Source organism: Clavelina lepadiformis, chromosome 6 (assembly GCF_947623445.1).
Source record: "Clavelina lepadiformis chromosome 6, kaClaLepa1.1, whole genome shotgun sequence".
Lineage (NCBI taxonomy): Eukaryota > Metazoa > Chordata > Ascidiacea > Aplousobranchia > Clavelinidae > Clavelina > Clavelina lepadiformis.
This window is the reverse complement of record NC_135245.1, coordinates 4934653-4956708: the sequence shown is the minus strand read 5'-3', so window position 1 is coordinate 4956708 and position 22056 is coordinate 4934653. Positions and strand designations below refer to the sequence as shown.

Genomic DNA, 22056 nt, shown 5'->3' with positions numbered 1-22056 from the left:
GTAGTTATGAACCAGATGAGCCCAACAAATAAAACTTTGTTCACCAGCAACATAAGACGCTTAGTTCGAAAAAGAGATGCAGTTTTGCGAAAGGCTAAGAAACAATTTTTTTGCAGAGTGATGTAACAAAAAACAGATTGTAAACAATATAGAACCGTAAACAGCATCTCTTATCATCTTATTGATCATTTTATTAAAAAGGTCATTTGTTACCTCAATATTTTCCTCTCTTTTAAGTTTCTTCCACCGTTGAAAGCAAAAAATAAAAATCTAACTCAATTGTTAACTTTATCTCATCCTCTGACTCCAAGTTCCATATGCGCTTCACCTTTCGGATCAAGGCTTCCATTAAGTCATAATCTTTCTCCTGGTTGTTCAAAACAATTTGTTAACGCTTTTGAGTATTTTGTTTGGAAATGAAATTTATTTTTAAAAGACCGGCCCCATTTGTTAATTCCTGGTCAACCTTTTCATCATTTTGTCCGAGATAAAACAAGTAAATTTGTAGTTACTTTTGTCAGGTATAGGCTACTCATTTGTTTCTCCAACTGCATGGATAAACTTTCGAAAACCATTTTAAGAAAACATGGGGTAACTCCCTGAAGGCGAACACACTTAAATTTATTGAAAAAATTGGATAAGTCAATACAGATTGCTGTCCAGAGGTCACGCGGCCACGAAATCTTTGAAAAATAGCTTCAAATGAAAGTTTTTTTCGGAGGAACAGTGACAGCCTTTTTCCTCACTGTATACAGCGCTTGCAGATCTTTTTAGCAATATCTAAAGCTCGTGGCCGTTTGTCGACGGCATACACGATGCATTTGGTCCATAACAAGTCTTATGCTTCGGTGTTTACGATTACAGTTTCCATTTTCAAAATTATTTCTATTTGAATGGTTTGAAAATGTAAGATTAGACATAAACTATAGTTTGCTGTATTTGTTCTGGCTTTCCAAGATAGGAATTTTCAAACTCTAAATGTTTGACAACTGTAGCGTTTTTCTTGGGGCGTGCCTGTAAGTGTTTTTTTGTTGTTGTAAAGTGATCGTTTATCGTGTTTATAGCGCTAGATGCTGCACATTTATTTATAGCAGCATAATTAGACCTTTAGCTGTTTTTTAAATATAGTCTGTCGTGTTGTCTCCTAAGGCAATATTTCTGCTTTTTCAAAACTCTATAACCGAGTTTAAGTTCGAATTATAAAATAAAACTACATAAAATGCAAAGAAAATAAAAACTTTATATAGATGGAACCTCAAATAACACGTTTCAGCGAACAAAAAGGCAAAAAGACATTAAACAACAAAGACACTGTCTAAAGAGCAACCGCATTTTTCAACAATCATGTTCGGAAATTCTGATATTTCTACTTCGGTTAAGTCTCCCCGTTTGACCAAGTACATAACCGGTAAAGGTGCACTTTCCGCAACAGCACATGACCTCGGGGCTCCTTGGTTTCCTCTACGGTGACTTGCTTTACATCTTCCCGCACAGTTATACGCCTCGTACCCGGCCGGTTCAATAATCCAGTATTGGGTCCAGCCCATTTCTCGAAAGTTGATGTAGTTTTTTTCTCTGCAGCATTTTCGACGTTCGCTATTCGAATTCCGCTTACAATCATTTGTGCTGTGACGAAAAACGAAATTTGTTACCCTTTGTCATTTTAGCCTTAGCGCTTCAACTTGAAGAAAATAAAAGTAACATAGAGAAAAATTACTGATAAACAACAGATTCTTATAAATTGTTTATATCTTCGAAGTAAGTTTGAAAGCTAATATACAAGTATTTGTCAGGGAAGTAAATGTATAAATAAATTATGTCACTTAATATGGTAATTTACTTACTTAATTTTTTCTTCCTCTTCTGTAAATACGACCAACTCCGGTCGTCTTGGCGAGTTAGGATCGACTCTCTGCCCAGTGAACCGAACCATTTTTGCCACTTCTGCCGCAGCCCGACCAGGTCTCGAACTATCGACTCTAAGTTCCAAAGTGATTGTCATGTATTTTACTGGATGTTCTTGCCATTGTTTAACTGCTGCTGTGATGTCAAATGACTGCCACCCGGATCCATTAACCATTATCATTCTACGTTAGAAAAGGAAAACATGTAATTAATTGCTTATATTATTGAGGTTTTGTTTATAAGACAGTCTTTCGAAATATAAAGTTTTCAATTAAATAGGTACTTGCCTGGAATCAATCAGCAAGCTCTCTTCGCTTCCATCAACATGGGTGAGGGTATGATAGACCGAAACTCTTGCGTGCTTCACCTTCGGAGCACGCCGTCTTGCGGTGTCATGTCGATTAGTCATTGTCCTGGAGCGAAATTGTTGAAAGGTTGAAAGGCGATTCTGGAAATTGGGAAGTTTTTTGAATAATCGAAGTTGTGCAATTGTTATTCTGCTCCCATCTGGAATCCTTTCCTCCATGTCAAACTGAAGTTTTTCACGAAACGAGTCGGTGTAAATTACATTTCCAGAAATACCTAAAAGTAAACATTTATGATAATGTAATGAAATAAAAACATATACATAGGCCTACATATATAGGGAAAAATTTAAACATCTCGATAAGCTAATGTTTAATACAATTTAAAATGTTATAGGTGGACAGTTTTGTTTGTATTTACTCAACTAATTTTAATTTTTTGGTTTATTTCAACAATTTTTCAAAGCAAACGTGAAAGCAGTCTAAAATCCATCACAATAAAAATCCTTTATGAAATTATTGCTTGCATTCATGCTTCGTAGAAAATTAATTTATTTTGTCATGAAAACAATAGAATACTAAATCGCTATCAATTACAGTTTCCAATTTAGTGTTGCATCTATTATATGAAAACAATAGAACGATTGTTTCTAGGAACAAAAGAAGGATTGTTTCTAAAAACAATAGAAGCATTGTTTCTGAATGGGTTAAAATGATTTATACAAACGAAATATTGTTGATAACCGTAGAAATAATGTATTACGATCGTTGTATTGAAGCGACGGGCGCTTTATAATTATCTCGTGCGCGAATAAAGTCGAATTTTTGTTTAGTCGAGACCAAATAGTCGTTAGCCAGCGGCTGACTGTCGGCCAATACACAAAACTGACCAGACAGAGATGTTATTTGGGGCGACCACTTCAAAGACTGTGATAAGTGGAAACAGACAAGGGATTACACTTGTCACTTGGTTGAGGATTACATGTCTAGACAAAGCAAATATTATGACAATGATACAGCTGCACGACGCAGGTTTTTCGCGGTTTGCAGAATATAAAAATATTAACATGAAATCTCAAAATTATTTTACTGTCCCAAAACAGAAAAAAATCACCGGTTTTTATATTCACGGGTTTCTCAAAAACAATGCTTTTTTATTCCAAATAGCTTGATGTCAGTAATTAGCAAAATAAATATAGGATATATTGCAATTAATTAAGTCAGATATAACAGTCTATTAAACATTTCAGTTAAAATAAATTAAACCAATGAAAGTGTTTTTCAGTTAAAAAAACTTACTTGGATTTTTGTGAACTGATTTGAAAAGTCCGGCCAGCGACGGCTCTGATCTTTTCTTCCTGAGGATTGCTGAATCTTTTCTCATGTTGTGTTTCCATAAAAGAGCTTCGTATTTTTTTTTCATGTGAAGCGGAACTTGAAAGCTTTGGAAATCCTCCTTGGTAAATCGTGGAGCTTCTTCCAGATTCAAATGCTCCAGGACACTATACCTGAGATCACGTTTCACTTCGCTCAAAACCTCCACGGTTTCTGAAGATGCGCTGCTTCCACAAGCAGCTAGGGAAAGACAGAAGACGAAAGACAGCATCCGGAAGGCTTTGGGCAAAGTACGAAGAAACGCAGAATAATGCTTGGTTTGATCAGTAATTTGCTTCGTAATATTATTTTCAACGACTTGTTTTATTGTTATCGCATAAACAATAAATAAAAGCTTTTTAACAAATCGTTCGCTTTTACGCATGTGCCCAGGTTTTTCCTCAGACGAAACTTTTGCCCCCAACTGGATGCAAGCACTAATTTGACAAAGGTACGGCACTGACATGTTCAAAAGTCGCTGGCTCTTCCTCGGTACTATAAACATACTTCTGGTTTTCAGACTCTTAATACTGTAACAATATCTTTGAAATGTTGTAGCTGCTTTGCCTGCACGAAATTCACACCAACTATAGAGTGACGCCGGGTTATATACCAACCGCGTTTGGCTCAAATTAGCAAAAAAAGTTTTACTTTCTCTTAAAGGCGCCCGAAGTCGTTTGAACAAAACAATAACATTATCTTTTGTCTTATTGTCTATGCTTTGAAGAAGGGAAAAGCGACACAAACGCGGTAGATAGAGCAGACAAAAGTCTTTATTGCGTTCTTATCACGCCTAAGAAGAACACGTATTTAATGATGAAGAGATTCCACAGAAAGCATAATCATCACCGTAAGAGCTTATGACGTGAAAACGGCTAGTCAGGCGGTAACTTTAAAAAATACTGCGCGTTTTTTAAACGGTTTTATTGATTGAAATTTTACAGTGGAAATCCCATTGCAATTGCCCTGTTCGTGTACTTTTAATGTATTAGCTGAAATTATTTATAACGCTATGATCTGTCTTGATCTGCTAAACTGATTACGTCCTTTACATTTTCAGTAACATAATGTAACATGTTACTGATTCAAAGAAAAGCATATTTCAAACATTTTACAGACGTCGCATTCCGCGTTGCGCAAATTAAGGCCAGTCAGCTGATGACCACAAATTCTTTGCGCACTGCGTTCTTTTCACTTTACTGTTCGATTTAAGTCAATATCCGCCAGTATCTTCACCCCATATCCCGCTTCGTAATCCTAATTAGTTACATTCTCCCTAAACTTGTTGACTTTTGTGCTTTGTTGATTGTCTTTTGAGACAAGCCTCCCATTTTGGGAGTGGTAGCAAACAAAGATATCACTAAGACCTGCGTATCGATAGATAGGGTCACTTATTACTCCTGTTGTTGTACCCTTCCTACTGTGTTCACGGAGTTTTTAGCGGCGCCTAAGCAAATCATGAATAACAGCTACCTTTTGACCTTTTGTTAGAAGTGTGGAGATACTAACATGTCCTCCAACATGATAGCATTTTCTGCAATAATGAAACTGATTTAGACTATTTATCAAAGAGAAATATGTATAGGCAAGATTTTGTTTTGTATAATTATACATAGCTTGGACGTAAACAAATACGAAATGAAGTAAATTGCACATTGCAGTGATCTAAAAACAAATTAGGTGGCAGGAAAAAAAAACAAAAAAAAACATACAAAATAGCAAATTGAAAGAGTACTGTATTAGTTTATTGGCTATATCACATAGACTCGCCACTCAGACGACCTTGGAGTAATTCACATCAGGAATTGCGGAGCGCGAACAGCGTCCAGGAGACCTAGGATGTTTACTGACGTAGGATTCGGATTCGTTTGAGTTACCATCAGTTAGTTTGATGCAGAAAGGAAAGAGCATTATCTTCCACTGCTTGAAAAACCCAACAGAACATACGAGGTTTGCCAGTAAGTTGCAACTGTAAAAAAGTGCCGCAACTTTTGCTTGGGACAAGAACATAGTTGTCGTAAAAACATTGGCAATTAAGTTTACACAGACGCAACAGGATGTTAAGATTGTGCATCGACGAATCAGTTCATACATCCGCAAACGGCTTCTTTCTGGGTGATTGCTTGATATTGAAACAGTTCTTTTTTTAAAACTGTTACGAAAGGCGCCGGTTAGGGTATTGGGTTTAGATATTTCTTCATTTTCCTGGGCGTCTTTTTTGAGTTCCGTTTGCAATTCTGTCAACAGGTTTGTTGCCCGGTGATGACGTAATAAAGGATAAATAAAGAGCATCAGAAGGGAAACGTGAACTAAAGTGCTGCAGCTGGCCCCGAGTTGTACCTGGGCTTTCCTTAGCCACTCTTTCGGCATGCAACCTGGCATATCTTCACTTTCTGAAAACGCAGCTCCCAGAAAAGATAATATTACTTGAGCAGCAAAGCACAGCAACGTGATGCACAACACAGTCCAGCTAATGACTTTCAGCTTGTTTGTATACAAATGTCGCATTGATGGCGCGGCGTAGAATAGCTTTTGACGCAGCCACAAAAACATGTAAATTGAGTAAATGGCGATAAAATAGGATAGTTTTTGCATGATGATCATACATTGGCAAACTCTTTCGGATATTTGTAGTTTGGCAAACGGTGGAAAGGAGGCAAGCGTGACCCCGAGAAAACATACTAACGTCGTCGCTGCAAGGTTAAGTATCCACCTGTCAGAAAGAAAAATCGTCAATCGGCAAAACGGGCTAGCGTATAGTGGAAGTAGGCATACTAGAGAATTTCCACCTCATATAGAAGTTTGCAAGGCTACAAGAGCAGTAACGCAAAACTTTGTACAAATCGAAATACAATAAAATTAAACTATCTGATATTGTTATGTGCCTTAGTTTTATTTTACCTCAAATATCGGACTTTTTTGTGCGACTTGTGTGAGTTGTTAACGACCTTGTGTTCGAAACATGCTAAAGCAAAGCACAAGTAAACACAAAATACTGCTTGAATAACTATGACATGCCAGATGACTCTTTGTGTAGTCGAATTCGGTTGAGAAACTTCCTGGGCGATGCTGGATCCCTGACCGCTTATAGTCGATGAAGAAGTGTTTTCAGCAAACATATTATAACATGCTGTTCTAGGCTATACTCCATGTTAAGCTGCCAGTCAGATTTTGAAACAGAAATAATTTTAAAACGAAAACGCCTCTAACATAAAGCCCAAAAGTAAATCAAAACAAACTGTCAAGGCTATCAAATATTAACTATTAATATTAATGACTGTACTGAAGGTCCTGACACGACATTTAAGATAATTTATACCGATTGTGCTAATGCCATGCTACAGTATAAGGCAACATGGTATTTTTGTGTACTTATAATACCCTTTAAAATATCTCTAAAGGCCAGCGTTTGGTCGCGAGGAGAAAATCCATTACCGGTAAGAGGGATTTTGTGTAAGTAAATATTCTAATTTATACCTTTTTTCTCCTGGACAATCTTACAATCGATTTGTGATGGTGTTTTATCTTTACTTGGGCAGGCAAGTAATAGCTATAAGATTTTTTTCTGTCCGAAAATACAGATGCTTATTACATGAAAATTGTATTATGTGTCGCAAATATATAAAGCCTTATTTGCTTACGTAATTGGATATTCTTGTATTGCTATGCACTTAAAGCTAACATATACTCAAAGAAACAACAAAATTTTGCAACGAAGACGTTGTAAGACTATTGCCTGACTAAAATACATATGTTTCATATGTTCTATTTTTACATGTGTTTACTTGGAGCTAATATTCCTTTCTCTTAACGGTATCAAATGCCACTAACTAATTTTAGCCAAACTAAAAAAAAAACAGAAAGCTACATTCCTTTCACGAACTGAGAATATCTCGCTTCAAACCCCACAGCAGCAGTACTTGGTGTAGGCTATATCGCTTTTGGAGCCTTCTAATTAAACCTTAATCCGGGTTAGCATGATTGCGACCAGACTCGAACAAACAAGTGGTGTTTACAGAATGACGTTGTAGAACCCGCTTCTACATAATAGTAACGTTCAGCATAAAGTCAATAGCTCTGTTACAATATTTGCATCTTCAGTTTAATAGAAATTTTTAAACCGCTAAACGGCACTAGAGAACTATTGCTCAGTTTACTTGCATTCTGGTGGATTGGAAATTTTATGGGTAAAAGTTGTCATTTAGCGAGTATATCTAAATAATTTAACTCCTGCCTATTTGATTTATAATGTTTCTTATCTTCATCATATCGAAGCTCTTTGCCGGATAAGAAGTGTTCTTCTTATATAACAACAGACAAAACGCTCATAAGTTAAACATATATGGTATATGTGTAGTCCTGCCATATATATGGTATATTGCTGCAACACAAGAGAACAGGGATATGCTAGCTCTATACTATACTGTATTAGAGTAGAATCGTTGCAGCAATTCCAGAAAAAACTTTGGCATAAGCTGTCGGCGTTCTAAAACTTATCGAGCTTCCTGTCTCAACGTTACACAAAGACTGATTACTGTTGTCTGCAAGTAAAACTGAGACTGTACCGATTTGAAATTTTTGTTTTGTGTACTACTGTCACTTCATCGATTTTTCTCTTTAAGTGCTATTTTGATAAATGACAGGTGAACGGTTTGGTGCTGTGCAACGACTTTTCTATTGCCAGGAGCAATGTGCGTGAGCGGTGGCTTGCTATAGTTTGTATTTGGCATCGTCAAAGCCCTGCTGACAATCGACCCAAAGTATGGAAACAGATGTTTTTTCAAAGTCAAAGGAGAAGATGTTGATGTAATTCAGCTAAAAGCATTGAATCGCCAGAGATATGTGAATCATCGGCCAAGTATTTCTTCTCTCGAGTTTAATTACATTATTTGAACGAAATATATAGCCTATAAATTATGATTTATTTAAAAATGTTGACACTGACCAAATATGATACCTTATCTTTATTTCGGTGGCTCACGCACCGAAAGATGACTGGCCGCTTATGCAAGTATGTGAAGAATAACGGAGTTGTACTCAATTTAAAGCTCTGTCTTTGTTTTGGGTTTCTAGCTTCAGCTTTTTTCAACAGGATCGCGGCAATAACCGACAATATCACGAACAGTCTTAGGAGCACTTAAAAGCAAAACATTGTATTAATCCGGCAGGAATGTCGGTTGATCGGCGACTTTGTGGGTTTGCAGCGCATTATATCGCAATATTTACTCGAAAACTTTGATATGCATTTTCTACTTTCTGTGATCGATATTCAGGAGCTTTTATCATATCATCGTAGTTTTGTCGAATTGTTTTTGGCGATTGCAAAAGCGAAATCCACCCCAGCTTCACTCGATGTGTTTTTCGGGGAAAGCACATGAATTCAATAGTATGACGTAACAATCCAATTCATTTTCATTAAAGTTTTAGTTTAACGAAAAATATTGATTTTTAAATTAATAAAGAAGGGAGATTTTCTACGTAGTTATAGAGATTTCTTGTAACTTCCAAAATATTTTCAAGTGCATCATGGTGCAATGACAAGAAGAAAAACTCGTTCTAAATTTGTTTTGTTCAGAATTCAGGCACTGCACCAAAACCTAAAGTTCGACGTTTGCAAGACCATTTTATGATTTAAAATTTTAATTGCAGCAACAGTACGTAAGACATAAGCAACTGTGACTAATTGTATAATGAATAATAACTGTATATATTCAGTAAAACACTCTCACTTTAAAACATTCCATATACAGTATTTTAGTATGTAGATATAAGGAATAACACTGCAAGGTTACTATTAACTGTAATTAAATGCAAACACGAATGTGATGTACACAGATGATGTAACAAGAGACGTATTTACAGAAAACCTTTGGCCTTGAACCCAGTAATACGTGAGAAAAATGAGAGACACTGTCAAACCTACTGCATCAAAATGTACATGCATCAAAGACCAAATAAACATTATAAAACAGTTTGTCAGCACGTATAGAAACAATCTGGTAGCTAAACTGATGTTTTTACTGCCGTATAAATTGGTCGTAAATTTTTATTTTGGTAAAACCCAGCCATCGGTTTCATTGAAACCACACAGCAGGCAGAGAAATACTCTTCGGTTTTTATTTGATTCGCCGCTTAGACGCTTGTTCAAACAACAAAAGACTCTTGAAGTTAAGTACTTGTAGGTTTTTTTTTAGTTTTGACAATAAGAATCTCCCAATGCTAGAAACTATCGGAATGCGTTTGAGAGTTCGAACTTCTATCTATTTCATTCAGATCTATGACGAGATACGAAACAGCCTGTGGCACCCAACAGACTTAACAAAAGTGTTTGATGAACATGGGCAAGGAGGTTAGTTAGAGCAGAACAAAGGAAGACCTTCATATAAAGGGCATTTAAATAATCATTAAAACCAAAACATTACCTCAAGTTTTAGTCATAGGACACAAACACTGATGAAACATTTCGATATAATAGAACTATTTGTAGAATCTCCTACTAGACGGAAATCGTACTTTGTTAACTCGGGTTTAAAATAACAAACGTTGCACATCGCTGTAACCTGTGCTTACATTACAAAGTTGTAATAACGAATGGATACAAAACGTACCGGATTTCTTTATAAACGTATCATTTTCTTTGAAAACATTTCGCTATTGTTACGAGCAAAGTCGTATTGAACAACAGGTTGTTTCAAAACTGTAAGAATATAGAAAGCATGTTCAGCTCTTCGACGCATCGGATGTATTGTTGAAATCAGATGTCGACATTTGAATGATGGCTGATCTATAAATATTGCTCGAGTAGAGCCCTCGCCTTTTCAAAGTCTCATGGGATTTGTGAGTACTAAGCCATTTGTGAAATTTGCATGGCGCAGCAGAGCTTTAATACAGTACATTGTTCATAGTCAGACCTAGGAAAAGGGCAACGCATAATGTCACGTCAATGGTAAGTTTTTGTAAGACATTTGCTGGCCTACACGTATTTTTGTTGACAAACACCTAACAACATCAAATATTGTACAACAAGCGTCTCTATAGTAGTTGATAGTCTTAAGGGTGAGATCTTGCACTGACAGACATTTATTTCCGCACTGTATTTGCTTTCAAAATATTCTGGGTAAACATTAACTTTCGTAATGATTCTTGTATTCCTAGTGCTCAGTAAACAGCGCACAGGATACTACCGCGTCGAAATCTAACAGAAGTGCCTGTGAATCGCCGTACAGACTTGTTGGTCAAAACCTAATAAATGTATTGTAGTCTACAGAGCTATCGAACATGTGTTCTTTGAAAGAAGTTGTACAGTGAATACACAGGATAAACAGCTGAGTTGCTAGGCTAAAAAATACAGCTTTCTTGATTTTTATTAACTTTTGTACACGCTTTGTGGTTTGTTTAAAGGGAAAAGTGTTAATTTGGTTGTGATACCTAAGTTTGATAAATTAGCGCTGAAAAAATATGGCCTACCATGCACCGAGGCCGTCAGTTAAAGCCAGACTGCATCAATTTGAAAGTGCTGTTGCAACAGCGGAACACTTTGCGAAGCATCCAGACCAGGAACGCAATCGACGTCGCGGACACGGAAGTAGTACTTCCGGGAACGATTCCGAAGAGGATGATGAAGGCATTATGGAGTTTGCGGACTTGGTCCGGGTATGAAGTCGGTCATCAGTCGATAACTCAACTTATATGTTTAGGAATCGTTCATACATTCGACGTGGTGGCAAAAAAAATAAGGCAGCAAAATTAAATCAATGTCAGAAAACGCTTTTCATTACAGCAGCTTAGGCCGTTCCTTTGTGCGAGCAATCTTCCATCATAATTTGTCAATAAACGTTCCATTGGAAGTGCCTAATGCGTGAACATCTTTACTCCTTTCAGGCTCTGACGTTAAACAATACGACGGATGGAGGGGGCGGGGAAGTGGACGCCCTGCGAGAAGCTTTCAAGATTCTGGACTGTGACGAGGATGGGTTCATCACCCTGTCTGACCTCCGTGAAGCGATGCAGGGGTTTGATTCGGACGACGAAGACGACAACAACGACATGACCGACGAAGAACTGGTGGACATGATTGCCGCTGCGGACGACAAAGGTAGCGGTCGGATAAGTTTTGAAAGCTTCGTTAAGATTCTGGAACCCAGCAAGCCTAAAGAAAATCGAAATTTCCAATCTAAACCACCAGAACGCCGCTCCATCACGAAAACGTGACGAGGTTCGATTCTTGCAGCAGATAACGCCATGATTCGGCGTCCATGGTTCCATCATTACAAACAGTGGAACAATAAAACCTTCAACACAAAGGAAGCTATATGTATGTAAATAAAACGACAAAAGCTGAACTTATTGTATTTGGGGATGAAATTTGCTTAAACTTTGTAGGTTTATTGAGCACTGTCAAGTAGATGTTTTGCCAATTTAAAGATATTTTAAAGTTTTTTCACTGCTTTTATATTTACAGTTTTATTCACAGTGTTACTATTAACTTGAGTTTTGTATACATTTAAAGTTTTGTGCATGGCATAGTTAAACGTTAACTGATATATGGGTATACTCTGTACCGTGGTTGCTATATGTAGCATAGCAACTACTGCAAAATATTAGTGCCCCGTAGCAACGTTGCGATAAGTCAATCTTTATCACTAAACAAGACGCCATCTGGTTGCACATGAAGGGGCATGCAATTTAAGTTCTGGTAGTAATTTTTAGTCTATGAAATTAGTCAATTATACTAGAACGATCCATAAACATTGTGTTGATGAAATTATTGAAGCCGTTTTAAACTGACATAATTACTGCGATAATGATATTCTTTTGTTGGTGTTGATAAACGCGTCCCTACCGCACTGAAATGTGTAGATGGCGCAATTGCGTGAAATCGTTCCATTTATCTATTATTTTCTTTGAATATTCCGTAAAGTTGCAGCTATACAATGATGCAGCAAGACAAATAATTTTCCCTTTGAGACATATTCCATGTCGTCATATCGCCAACGTTTGAAGTAAATTCAATGCAAGTCTGTCTATTCAGTTTTAAGGAAATTAATGAGCATCACTGTGCAATCATTACCTTGGTGTGGTCGATATACACAAAAGAACCTTTCGATATGCAGAATATTGGTTTAGCAGACGTTCACTTAATCGGATAAACAGTTCAACTCCAGGGGAATGGACCAAGCGGAGTAAAATGAAAAGGGAGAATGAAGAACTTAGACTCGCTTAAGGCAAAAGTGTCTAAAATAAGGTTCTGCAAGTCACTGTTCCTATTTTTTGTGATGGTTATATAACTTTATAATGTATTGTAATAAATGGTCGTAAAATGTCTGTTTTACTTTTCAACGTCTACTTCTGTAATTGGATCATGATAATATGTATAGGCGTTTGAAAAAGTCTCAATTCTATGAAGGCGTAAATGAATTTGGACAATCTTTATAAAAATGTATGAAGGCTGGTCAGGGAAAGAATTCGGTCAAGTTTACCGGTTGACCTTTTCACCAATCTTCCACACGCACCGTCGTTGTATGAGAATTTTTGTTAAGAAACTATATCCAAAAATAATTATTTATTGCGTTGGTGACATTTTACTTCCAAAATTTGTCAAACATAAACTGGTATAGCTTCGGTGTACCTGATCGTTAAAACTCAATAATACCAAAAGCCGGAGAAAAGCTACGATCGTATTAGTGCCGTCTTGTTATGTACAGTGCCGACGTCACTTTTATTAGATGTAATGTATTTGCTCATCGTAATAATAGTTATAGTCATTACACACTCACACTTATCTATCTATGAGTATAGCTGTAGACTTTCTGGTGACAAGTCAGCAACTCACTAAACATCGGGTTAGACGACTGGAATAAATTGACCGACCAGGTGACTGTTAACTTAAACCGTTGTTTGGTTTATTGTCTGATGGTAGCATTTCAACCCGCAACGACCAAAACCAGAAGACAGGACCGTCATAGTTTTATTACAAACGGTAAGAGCACTCATGGAAGTTATGAAAATGAAGGCTATATGTATCGGTTTAAGCTGGAAACCTGAGTGAACATGAGTTAGCTTCAAAAGTGTACCAACGCGCGAATAACACGCTGTTAGCCGTAAGGTATCTTTCATTTTAAGCCATTTGCTTAGAAGAAAACGAACCTAGAAAAACGGGGCAAGACATGAGACGATGCTGAAAAAAGGCAAATATAAGGTAATAATAATAAAAGCTATCACAGAAACGAAAGCGTGCAAAGCGTAGAAAAACGCACAAGCACAAACTGACATTTTCACGTTGCGATGTCAGCGCGCTCTCAAACACGAGTATTGTGCCAGCAAGTTGTCCAAGTCGTTACAAAAATAATGATGCAAGTCCGCCCTGCAGGCTTAACGTTATCTCAATTTATAAAAATATTGTCTAATACTGTTGGTTGAGGCAATTGTAAATGGCAACCTAAAATTTGCAACAAAAAGCCACAAAAAAACAACAGCCTTATAAAAGTACAGTGCTTGCATTAGGCATGTCCACCAAACAACAATAAAGAAAAACTAACATTCGTGAAAAAAACTTGATGAACGTGGCGTATCCAAAAGAAAACATAGCATTTGAAGTGGCACCAACACATACGTTAACGTATAACACATGACAGGGATTCTGTGACATCTTCAGTGTACGTCATGGTTTGGCGTTACGCATCTACGCACGTCAATTCTTTCTAGTGAGCCGGCACTGCTAAAGTCCAGGGGGGCGGACGTCGAATCATCCAAATATCCTGAACCGAGCTCAGTCGCTCTTGATGCGGATAAGCTCGTCAAACGAACATTTCTCACGCATCCGTTAAACCCGGAAGTGTAACGACCAGCGGTCGCAAATATAACATCGGGTGCGCCACCTGCCGGAAAATATTTTATTACAATTGTGGTTTTGATTAATTCGAAATACTTCAGGGCTGTCGGTTAGGCAAAAATATATAATATATAAAGCATAGATACAAAGAAGTAGGTAAACATGATTAAATTGAATGAGTTTATAACTTGCCTAAATAAACGCGGCCAGGCGCGTTGACTTTACTGTGCAAGCCTGGCGCCTGCGCGGCCACTGGCACTGGCATGTTGTCAATCCACACGAGCGCCAAGGAGCCACGCCGCACGATTACAACCGTGTGCCACAAACCATCAGATACAAAGAAATCGCTTGTGGCTCGTCCCTGGCCGCCACCAAGGTCGAATAGGAAAACAAGGTTTGCACCTTGCACGCCAAGCGATATGTAATCTTTACTCTTCGTGCGCCGTGCCCGACGTCCATGGCGCCGATGGGGAGTTCGGGACGAGGTGTCCGAACCTTCTAAATCCTAAATAGGGGACACCAAAAAATTTGGGTTGAGCTGATCGATTTGGTGTTATGCAGGTTTACACAAAGATAAAGTATAATAACCTTATTTTTCAATATTTATTTAACTTTCATTCATTCCCACGTTTCTTACCTCTCCGTGGAAGAAAATCAAGCCATACGGTTCGGTCGTTCGAAACTGAAGATTGATTTGATCTGCCGCGCCATCATGCGGAAAGAGCGAACGATCAAACGAGGCGTAGGATAATCCAGTGAACTTGGCCGAGTGACGTGGCTTGCTCACCGCAACAGGTAGCGATTCTACGTTAAAACCACGTGTCGCACACTCTATATTATCATGTGGATGGGAACCAAAACTCGGTTATAACTTACGATTTAGTAGGCTATGGTAATCTGCTTGGAAAATTCACTCATCTGCAAAGCTTACCTAAGTTTGGTGAACGAAGCTTCATTTTGCATTCACCGGTATTCTTCCTATTAAAGGTGTCACCAAACGGTACGTCGACGTTATCAATTCGTAACTACAAAGAAAACAGAAAACTTCAAGAACCTTTAACATGTGCTCTTGCCAATGTGATCGCAACTTTCAAACTGGGCAGGGAAAAACTGTCCATACATGTTCAATGACAATAACGCAGTTGTAAAAATGAGACAGTTTTGGTTAGTTGGACGGGACAGTTGGTATAAACGTGGGAAGATCTTTTTATCAGACGAATTACAAAAGCAAACCGACTCTGCACTTTTTACTTACTGTTTTATTGTTACATAACAGTGTTTGACAAAAGTAGGCCTAACGAGCTGAAAGTAGGCTTATGGTGTCATCTTAAGATGGAAAAATTTGTTCGTTCCGAGTTACAATATATCAATAAAGCAACATTACCGCTTCCACGCATCCATCAAATCCATCACGAACATTCACTTTTGCGGGGATGTAGTCCCAGAATTTTGCTCCTCCAATGAAAAGCGCCCCTCCCAGTTCCAGCATTTCCGATCCGGAAGCTTTTGCCCGATCCACCAACTTCCCATCCACTTCCAATCTTCCTTTATCCTTCTTTCGCAGGGCGCGCACTGTGTGCCATGTTCCAACCCCAAGAGCAGATGATGGGGCGCGGAGCACAGCCGTTGCTGGAAAAGCACCAATTAAGTTATGATAACCTTGGAAGAAAAATTTATTAACTAATAACACAGCGGCGCGAGCCGAAGAACCATCCACAATTTAGGTTGAAGTTGAATATCTACAATACTTAGATTAAACTCTTTTAAGGTTATTCAGACGAAACAGTATTTGTAATTTTAAAAAAATGATCGCAGAACCACGTTCACCTATCAGAGTTTCAAAGCTGTATACAAGTCGCATTGTTAAGGTTCTAAACCGACACACTATAAAAATGTACGGCGTGTATGTCTAGAAGTTACTGCGTATTCACCCGATCCCGTGTTAAATCGGAATTCCAGCGCGTTATTTCTTATTGAAAGCGAGATAAAGCTCAGTGAGTTTCCAGATGAACCGCCGTTGAAAAGCAGTAACCCGTCGGCGTGGCTTCGACGTCGAATCCGGAGCATTATATCCGTGTGTCGTGGCTTTGTGACGCTCAACCTTCTTGTCATTAAGTAAGATTCCTACAGAAAGACGGTATAAATAGGGTTGTTTCGGCGTTCGTTTGTTCGTTCTTTTGACAATTGAGTACCAAGCTACACATCATGCAATATTGATGAAAAAATCTTTTAAAAAGCAAGGTTTCATGTGATATAGTATCACATTGATTAATTATTTTTTGGAAGTTAACCTTAAGTCAAGTATTTAGGGTATCACAGCCTATAGTAGATACCGTGCTTGTAAAATTACGGTATCCAAATAAAAGTGTTAAACGACTAACTTGATTAAAAGAGACCGCTCCAGGTATATGGAAATTCGAGGGAGTTGATGCTACTGGTGTCCCGGATGTTGTTGCCCGCCCAGGGGTGGCACGCAGAGTGGATTTAGGCGGCACACGCCTTACCGCAAGTGGGTTTGGGTTACTGAATCGTAAACCGAACGGCTGTCGGGTGTTAGGCCGCACAAAGAAGAGATTGGACAGCAGCACCGGCGCTTGAGTGGTGGTCGTGGTTGTGGTAGTAGTTGTAGTAGTTACAACGACCTCGCAATTTGTACCTATGAAACCATCTTCGCATTCGCAGAAGTAACCGTGACGCAGTTCAAGGTCTACGTGGCATGTACCCCGCGAATTGCAAGATTCTGGATTGGTAAAATCATATGATCATGGTTTACATTGTCAATGTTATACGACATACCATAGAAATGGAAGTGTAATGATTTCAACAACTAATCACTATATTTCATTTGCACCAAAAGTATGCTTTGCTATTGACGTTGGCATTACATCTTGTCGATACTGTATCCATTGGCAGGGTTGCATTACCAGTAACACATCAGCAACACTTACGGTTCCAACCCGATCCCTTACCCGCTGTGCAAAGTTCGCTTTCCTTTAACTGGCATCTGGCTCCCACAAAGCCATCCACGCACGAACACCGACGTCCAATTTTGACGTGAGATTCGATGCAGATGCCGTCATTTTCACACGCTGGCTCATCGTCTTCCCCAAGGCACGTCCTACATCGCACCAAACCAACTTTTTCGGTGACTTCATCGGAGGAACCGAAGTCTACCGGACCGGAATTAAACTGTTGGATCTCAAGTCGACTGATGCAGCCTGCAAGAAGATGAAAAAATTAACGTTGATTATTTTTTTATCTTTAAATAGAGGACAAGCGACGGAAATAAGCTATAATCGAACAATAGTTAAAGCATTTATAAAAAAGTTACAGATTTGAGTTAATGTCACAAATATCACGAACCGTAAAATCCCGGATCGACACCCAGGTTTGGAATTCGAGAAGTAAGTAATGTCGTTGATGGGACTCCACCGATGTAGAGATCGTTACTTAGGTCGAGCGCCCGGAATTCCCCTGGTGATTTCCCTTTGATCAGGTCATTGTTGTCCAGCCGCAGTTGTCCACGTTTTTGCTCCCTAGATACGGTCACCGTATGCCACTGACCTCTCTCAATGGAAGAGTCGCTGCGAATTGTAACAGGACCGGAACCAACGTCATACCGAAACTCGACCTAAAAAAAGTACAATGGTAGCCGAGCATTTAAGAGATCTCTGCAAGGGCCAGTGGAGATGTAAAAGAGAAACTAACACAACTATTGGCAATTTCTATTCTGTATAGATTACGATATTGTGGCTTATACAACAATCTTACTACATTTACGTCATTAGATGGTAATAGCGATTGATATGGGTAGAAATTACTACAGAGTACATCTACTGCTAAATCTTACAAATCCTTCAGCAAGTGACAAGCTGATGAAGTCACTAATGCCACCCTCGCTATAGAAGAGTAACCCATCGAAGGAGTTTGCTCTGAAGGAGACGGTGATGTTGAACGCCGTGTAGAAACTGTTTCTTGGGATGTTCAGTGAAAGGTAAGAGAGAGGGGTTTGAGTGAAGTATGGGATAAAAGCTGCAATAGAGAGCAAACTCAGTTAAAACATAAGTTACGTTAAAACTTTTACAAACTTTCTTCAAACTTTTTTTACTCATCCAGTCCAAGAAATACGGTACAACATCGATATAGGTAACATGGAATAGCTAATATGTTACCGTAATACAGCAATAACATAATTGCTATTAAGTGACCTACACTTCAGTATAAAAACGTGGTAATGGACATGACAACTTCTACTACAGCAATAAAAATTGCTTATTGTGCAATCTCAAACAACTTACCATTTACATTGACCTGGACCTGAGCAGACGAAGTACCCGCTTGGTTGGTTGATGTGCACAGGTAGGTGCCTGCATCATTGAGCCCAATGTGCTCAAATCTGAGTCTATCATCATCTGTTTCAATGTCATCGGGCAAAGTGCCATTCTGCGAAGGAGTGTAAACTGACTATTGTTTATCAGACGTTTTACTTCATCTTATTATCTTTAGACTAAAGTTTTACAAGTTGTGATACGTTCTACAAAACAACAACCTATCACAAAAAGTATAACTATTTAAAACCAACATAAAATACTCCAGCAATACTAAAGTACTGAAAACAGTGGTTACAGTTAGTTAGGTTTCTATCTTTCCGTTTGAAACAAAATGCTTTCATAACAAGGTATGGGGAGTAATTGCACATGAGTGTTTCGTATCTCACCTGCTTCGACCAAGTCACTACCGAGCCGCTTGAAGCATTGCAATACAGGACAACTTCCTCGCCAGATTGTACTTCCACCATAGACTGACTTACCTCAACATTCGGCACACCTGCAAAGAGATATAAGACCATTCAGTATGCGCTAGTGTATGTTGTTTTAACGGGTACAGTAATATGACGGCCACCACTAACGGCTTTAACGTACTGTGAACTGTCAACGTCAATCGCATTTCCGAATTTCCGACCGAGTTTGTAGCCAGGCACGAGTAAGTTCCACTGTCGGCAGCAGAGAGAGAACCTATGGAGTATTGACCACTTTCGTCAGTTTCTAATCGAGTGCCGTCCTTAAAGTAAATTAACAGCCGGTCAACATACACAAATATGTCGCCTAATTATGAAAAAGAGATATAATACAGTGCAAAACTTAGATAATACAAAACTAATGTGAAGACAAAGATTAGCACACAACACAAGGTACTTTGTATATGGAGATTGTTGGGGTCGGGGTTCCGGTGGCAGTGCAAGCAACAGCTACACTTTCTCCTTCTACAAAGCTCGTCTTGCCGTCGCTCAAACTTAAACTAACTTCAGGCGGTTCTACATTTCCCATAAAACAAAATACAGCAATTAAACTATGGTTGCCGTCAAGCCATACAGCTAGATTGAAAACTTAGTACATGTAATACGACTCTAACTTATAAGTTGTCAGTAACTTTAGCTGTAATTTGCAAGTCAACAAACTGATTTGTAGAGGAAACGGACTGATAATAATAAAAATTCACCATTCACTGTCAAGGAAGCAGACACGGATGACGATCCTGCTGAATTGCTGGCTGTGCATTCGTATTGGGCGGTATCACTTAATTGGAGATTTTGTACGTAAAGTTCTCCGTTGTTGATTGAGACCTGTGTTAAAAGAGAAGAGATTAACACAACATAAGACCTGTAGTAATAATAACACGCCGTTAAGTTTATTGTTTGGTAAATAACGAATTTTTTTTCCTGGTGAATGACATCTTACCCGTTCCGCGTCCAAATCCGTTCCGTCTAATCGTTGCCACGTGATGGCTATGTCGAGTTCCTCCTCAACACCTGTGACATCACAATGGATGCTAACCGATTGACCAACCTGCTTGATGACGTCACGTGGTGACACGTTCACAGAAGGTGGTTCTGTCCGAAGAAAATTTTAAACTTTTTATGGGTATAATAATAAGCGACACTGATGTTCCAGTGACTAATTAGTTAACTAGTTAACGAGAAAAATGAAAAATTTCTATTGAATTATACAGTATAAGCTTTAAATTCTTCAGTCAGTTGTATAAGATCTCACAAAACAAATAACATACGGGCAACCGCAAGAGTCAGTGTAGTGGTGGTTATTCCGGCATCGTTGGTGCCAGTGCAAGTGTATCGTCCCACATCCCGATCCGGATTAAATTCAAGGATTTGCATCCTACCGCCAGATGTCAGTATAGAAGGAGATGTATTGCCAGACTCCTAGAAAATAATGACAGAAATGACGAAGTTGAAAGCGTCTATAAAGGTTTACAAGTTAGCAAAAAGATATTACCTCGGTCCATTGAAAGGAGACTGGGGTGCTACCACTGACCACGGTGCACGTGACCACAGCAGATTCGCCTCGAACCAAATAAACTTTCGAAGCAGGTTCAATTTCAAGCACGGGTAAAGCTAGACAAGGAAAAACGTTAAAGTCACTGCTGTTCGTATAATTCATGCTTCAAAGTTGCATCTTGAATCTATAAGCCGGCTTACCAATGATACTTAGCTGTAACGGTTCGCTGTCCTCTCCTAATATATTAGATGCTGAGCATACGTACGTTCCTGCGTCGTCCTCCGTAAGGCCATTTATGGAAAGTGTCCCATTGTTCTGTGTGCTCCCTGAAGAAAGAAAAAACAGCACAATAGATCAACGACAAAAACTGATGATTAATATAACACTTAAAGAATTTAAAAAAATCTTTTATTCAGTAAAAAAGATCTTTTAAATCGTACGAAAAAAAGATGAGGCTTTTAAATCAAATCTAAGGTACTGAAGCTAAATGCATGTTCTCAAACGGAACCGTATGAATATGTATATATTGCATTGTAAACAATAACAACGCCGACGTGTTAAGGATTAAGCTTCACCTAATGGAAGTTCTGCTCCCACTTTCGACCACGTGATCGTAGGTACAGGTGTTCCGGATGTAATACATCGTAGTTCCACTTGACTGCCCACCACTCCTGCCACGGATGATAACTCAACGGTAACGCTCGGTAAGACGGGAATAATTTCTGATCGAACTGAAAGGAAATGGGTAAAAAGAGTGATTGTGACGTCTTACAGAATGATTTTAACAAAAAATACTAAAGGTTTTCTTTTTTGCTTGAAGCGGTGCCCAAAGTTCTATGATAGTTGATTAATAAATTGTGGTTGAAAGGTGATTATAGACAGTTCGGCTGACATTTGACCCACCCATGATAACAATTTTTTCCTCGGTGTTGCCAATTTCGTTCACTGCTCGACAAATATAATCACCGGCGTCGCTAAATCGAGCAGCTCGGATGGAATAAAAATTGGAACTGCGTCTGTAGCTGGTCAGCATCTTGGAGGTACCTATTACATAACATCAACGTTAAATCATAATACTTGTCTCAAATCTAAAACAGAATCTTTAAGCATCTTTAAGAATCTAAGCCCGCCAACGAAGTAAAAAATTGATTTATTGGAATAATTTGAACAGATTCACCTCCCGGGTTCGATTTAAGCCAGACAACAGAGGGAGGGGGAACCCCGACCACCTTGCACTCCAGTATGATGGAATCTCCTCGCGTGAGGTCGATGATTTTTGCCGGCTTCACTGTTATAACAGGGGACTCTGTAGAACGTAAGGCACGATATTTCAATTCCTACTGCTTCA

General features: G+C 38.6%; 4 protein-coding genes across 7 annotated transcripts in view; 1 reads left to right on the top strand and 3 right to left on the bottom strand.

The window, feature by feature from the left end:
* Positions 1 to 1220: 1220 nt before the first annotated feature.
* Positions 1221 to 4270, bottom strand: LOC143463130 (left-right determination factor 1-like). The gene is made up of 4 exons (XM_076961509.1): positions 3510 to 4270; positions 2193 to 2487; positions 1845 to 2087; positions 1221 to 1626 (listed from the first exon to the last, which is right to left on the bottom strand). Exons 1-4 carry the CDS (start codon positions 4087 to 4089, stop codon positions 1296 to 1298), a joined length of 1449 nt encoding a protein of 482 aa, XP_076817624.1. The 5' UTR covers positions 4090 to 4270; the 3' UTR covers positions 1221 to 1295.
* Positions 4271 to 5145: 875 nt separating this feature from the next.
* LOC143462426 (uncharacterized) lies at positions 5146 to 6952 on the bottom strand. Its single transcript, XM_076960594.1, has 2 exons — positions 6486 to 6952; positions 5146 to 6297 (listed from the first exon to the last, which is right to left on the bottom strand). Exons 1-2 carry the CDS (start codon positions 6701 to 6703, stop codon positions 5358 to 5360), a joined length of 1158 nt encoding a protein of 385 aa, XP_076816709.1. The 5' UTR covers positions 6704 to 6952; the 3' UTR covers positions 5146 to 5357.
* Positions 6953 to 10194: 3242 nt separating this feature from the next.
* LOC143463451 (uncharacterized) lies at positions 10195 to 12908 on the top strand. 3 transcript variants are annotated; one of them, XM_076961926.1, is made up of 4 exons: positions 10195 to 10421; positions 10494 to 10530; positions 10740 to 11237; positions 11466 to 12908. In XM_076961926.1, the coding sequence occupies exons 3-4, from the start codon at positions 11043 to 11045 to the stop codon at positions 11793 to 11795; spliced, it is 525 nt and encodes a 174-aa protein (XP_076818041.1). In that variant the 5' UTR covers positions 10195 to 10421; positions 10494 to 10530; positions 10740 to 11042; the 3' UTR covers positions 11796 to 12908. The 3 variants fall into 3 exon arrangements, with proteins under 3 accessions (XP_076818041.1, XP_076818039.1, XP_076818040.1); XM_076961924.1 differs by having other exon boundaries at positions 10490 to 10530; XM_076961925.1 differs by having other exon boundaries at positions 10195 to 10530.
* A 625-nt stretch (positions 12909 to 13533) lies between these two features.
* The window catches only part of LOC143463314 (basement membrane-specific heparan sulfate proteoglycan core protein-like), a 33843-nt gene continuing 25320 nt past the window's right edge, over positions 13534 to 22056 (bottom strand). For both annotated transcript variants that reach the window (XM_076961773.1, XM_076961774.1), the window contains exons 46-67: positions 21886 to 22014; positions 21612 to 21752; positions 21284 to 21439; positions 20909 to 21034; positions 20706 to 20824; positions 20482 to 20632; positions 20154 to 20305; positions 19915 to 20038; positions 19611 to 19729; positions 19338 to 19476; positions 19133 to 19242; positions 18714 to 18858; positions 18266 to 18447; positions 17779 to 18046; positions 17385 to 17633; positions 16797 to 17155; positions 16347 to 16539; positions 15800 to 16044; positions 15347 to 15440; positions 15053 to 15219; positions 14608 to 14920; positions 13534 to 14461 (exon numbers count right to left, since the gene is read on the bottom strand). In XM_076961773.1, the coding sequence (XP_076817888.1) occupies positions 14235 to 14461; positions 14608 to 14920; positions 15053 to 15219; positions 15347 to 15440; positions 15800 to 16044; positions 16347 to 16539; positions 16797 to 17155; positions 17385 to 17633; positions 17779 to 18046; positions 18266 to 18447; positions 18714 to 18858; positions 19133 to 19242; positions 19338 to 19476; positions 19611 to 19729; positions 19915 to 20038; positions 20154 to 20305; positions 20482 to 20632; positions 20706 to 20824; positions 20909 to 21034; positions 21284 to 21439; positions 21612 to 21752; positions 21886 to 22014 (3908 nt within the window). In that variant the 3' untranslated portion in view covers positions 13534 to 14234. The remainder of the gene's footprint in view (positions 14462 to 14607; positions 14921 to 15052; positions 15220 to 15346; positions 15441 to 15799; positions 16045 to 16346; positions 16540 to 16796; positions 17156 to 17384; positions 17634 to 17778; positions 18047 to 18265; positions 18448 to 18713; positions 18859 to 19132; positions 19243 to 19337; positions 19477 to 19610; positions 19730 to 19914; positions 20039 to 20153; positions 20306 to 20481; positions 20633 to 20705; positions 20825 to 20908; positions 21035 to 21283; positions 21440 to 21611; positions 21753 to 21885; positions 22015 to 22056) is intronic.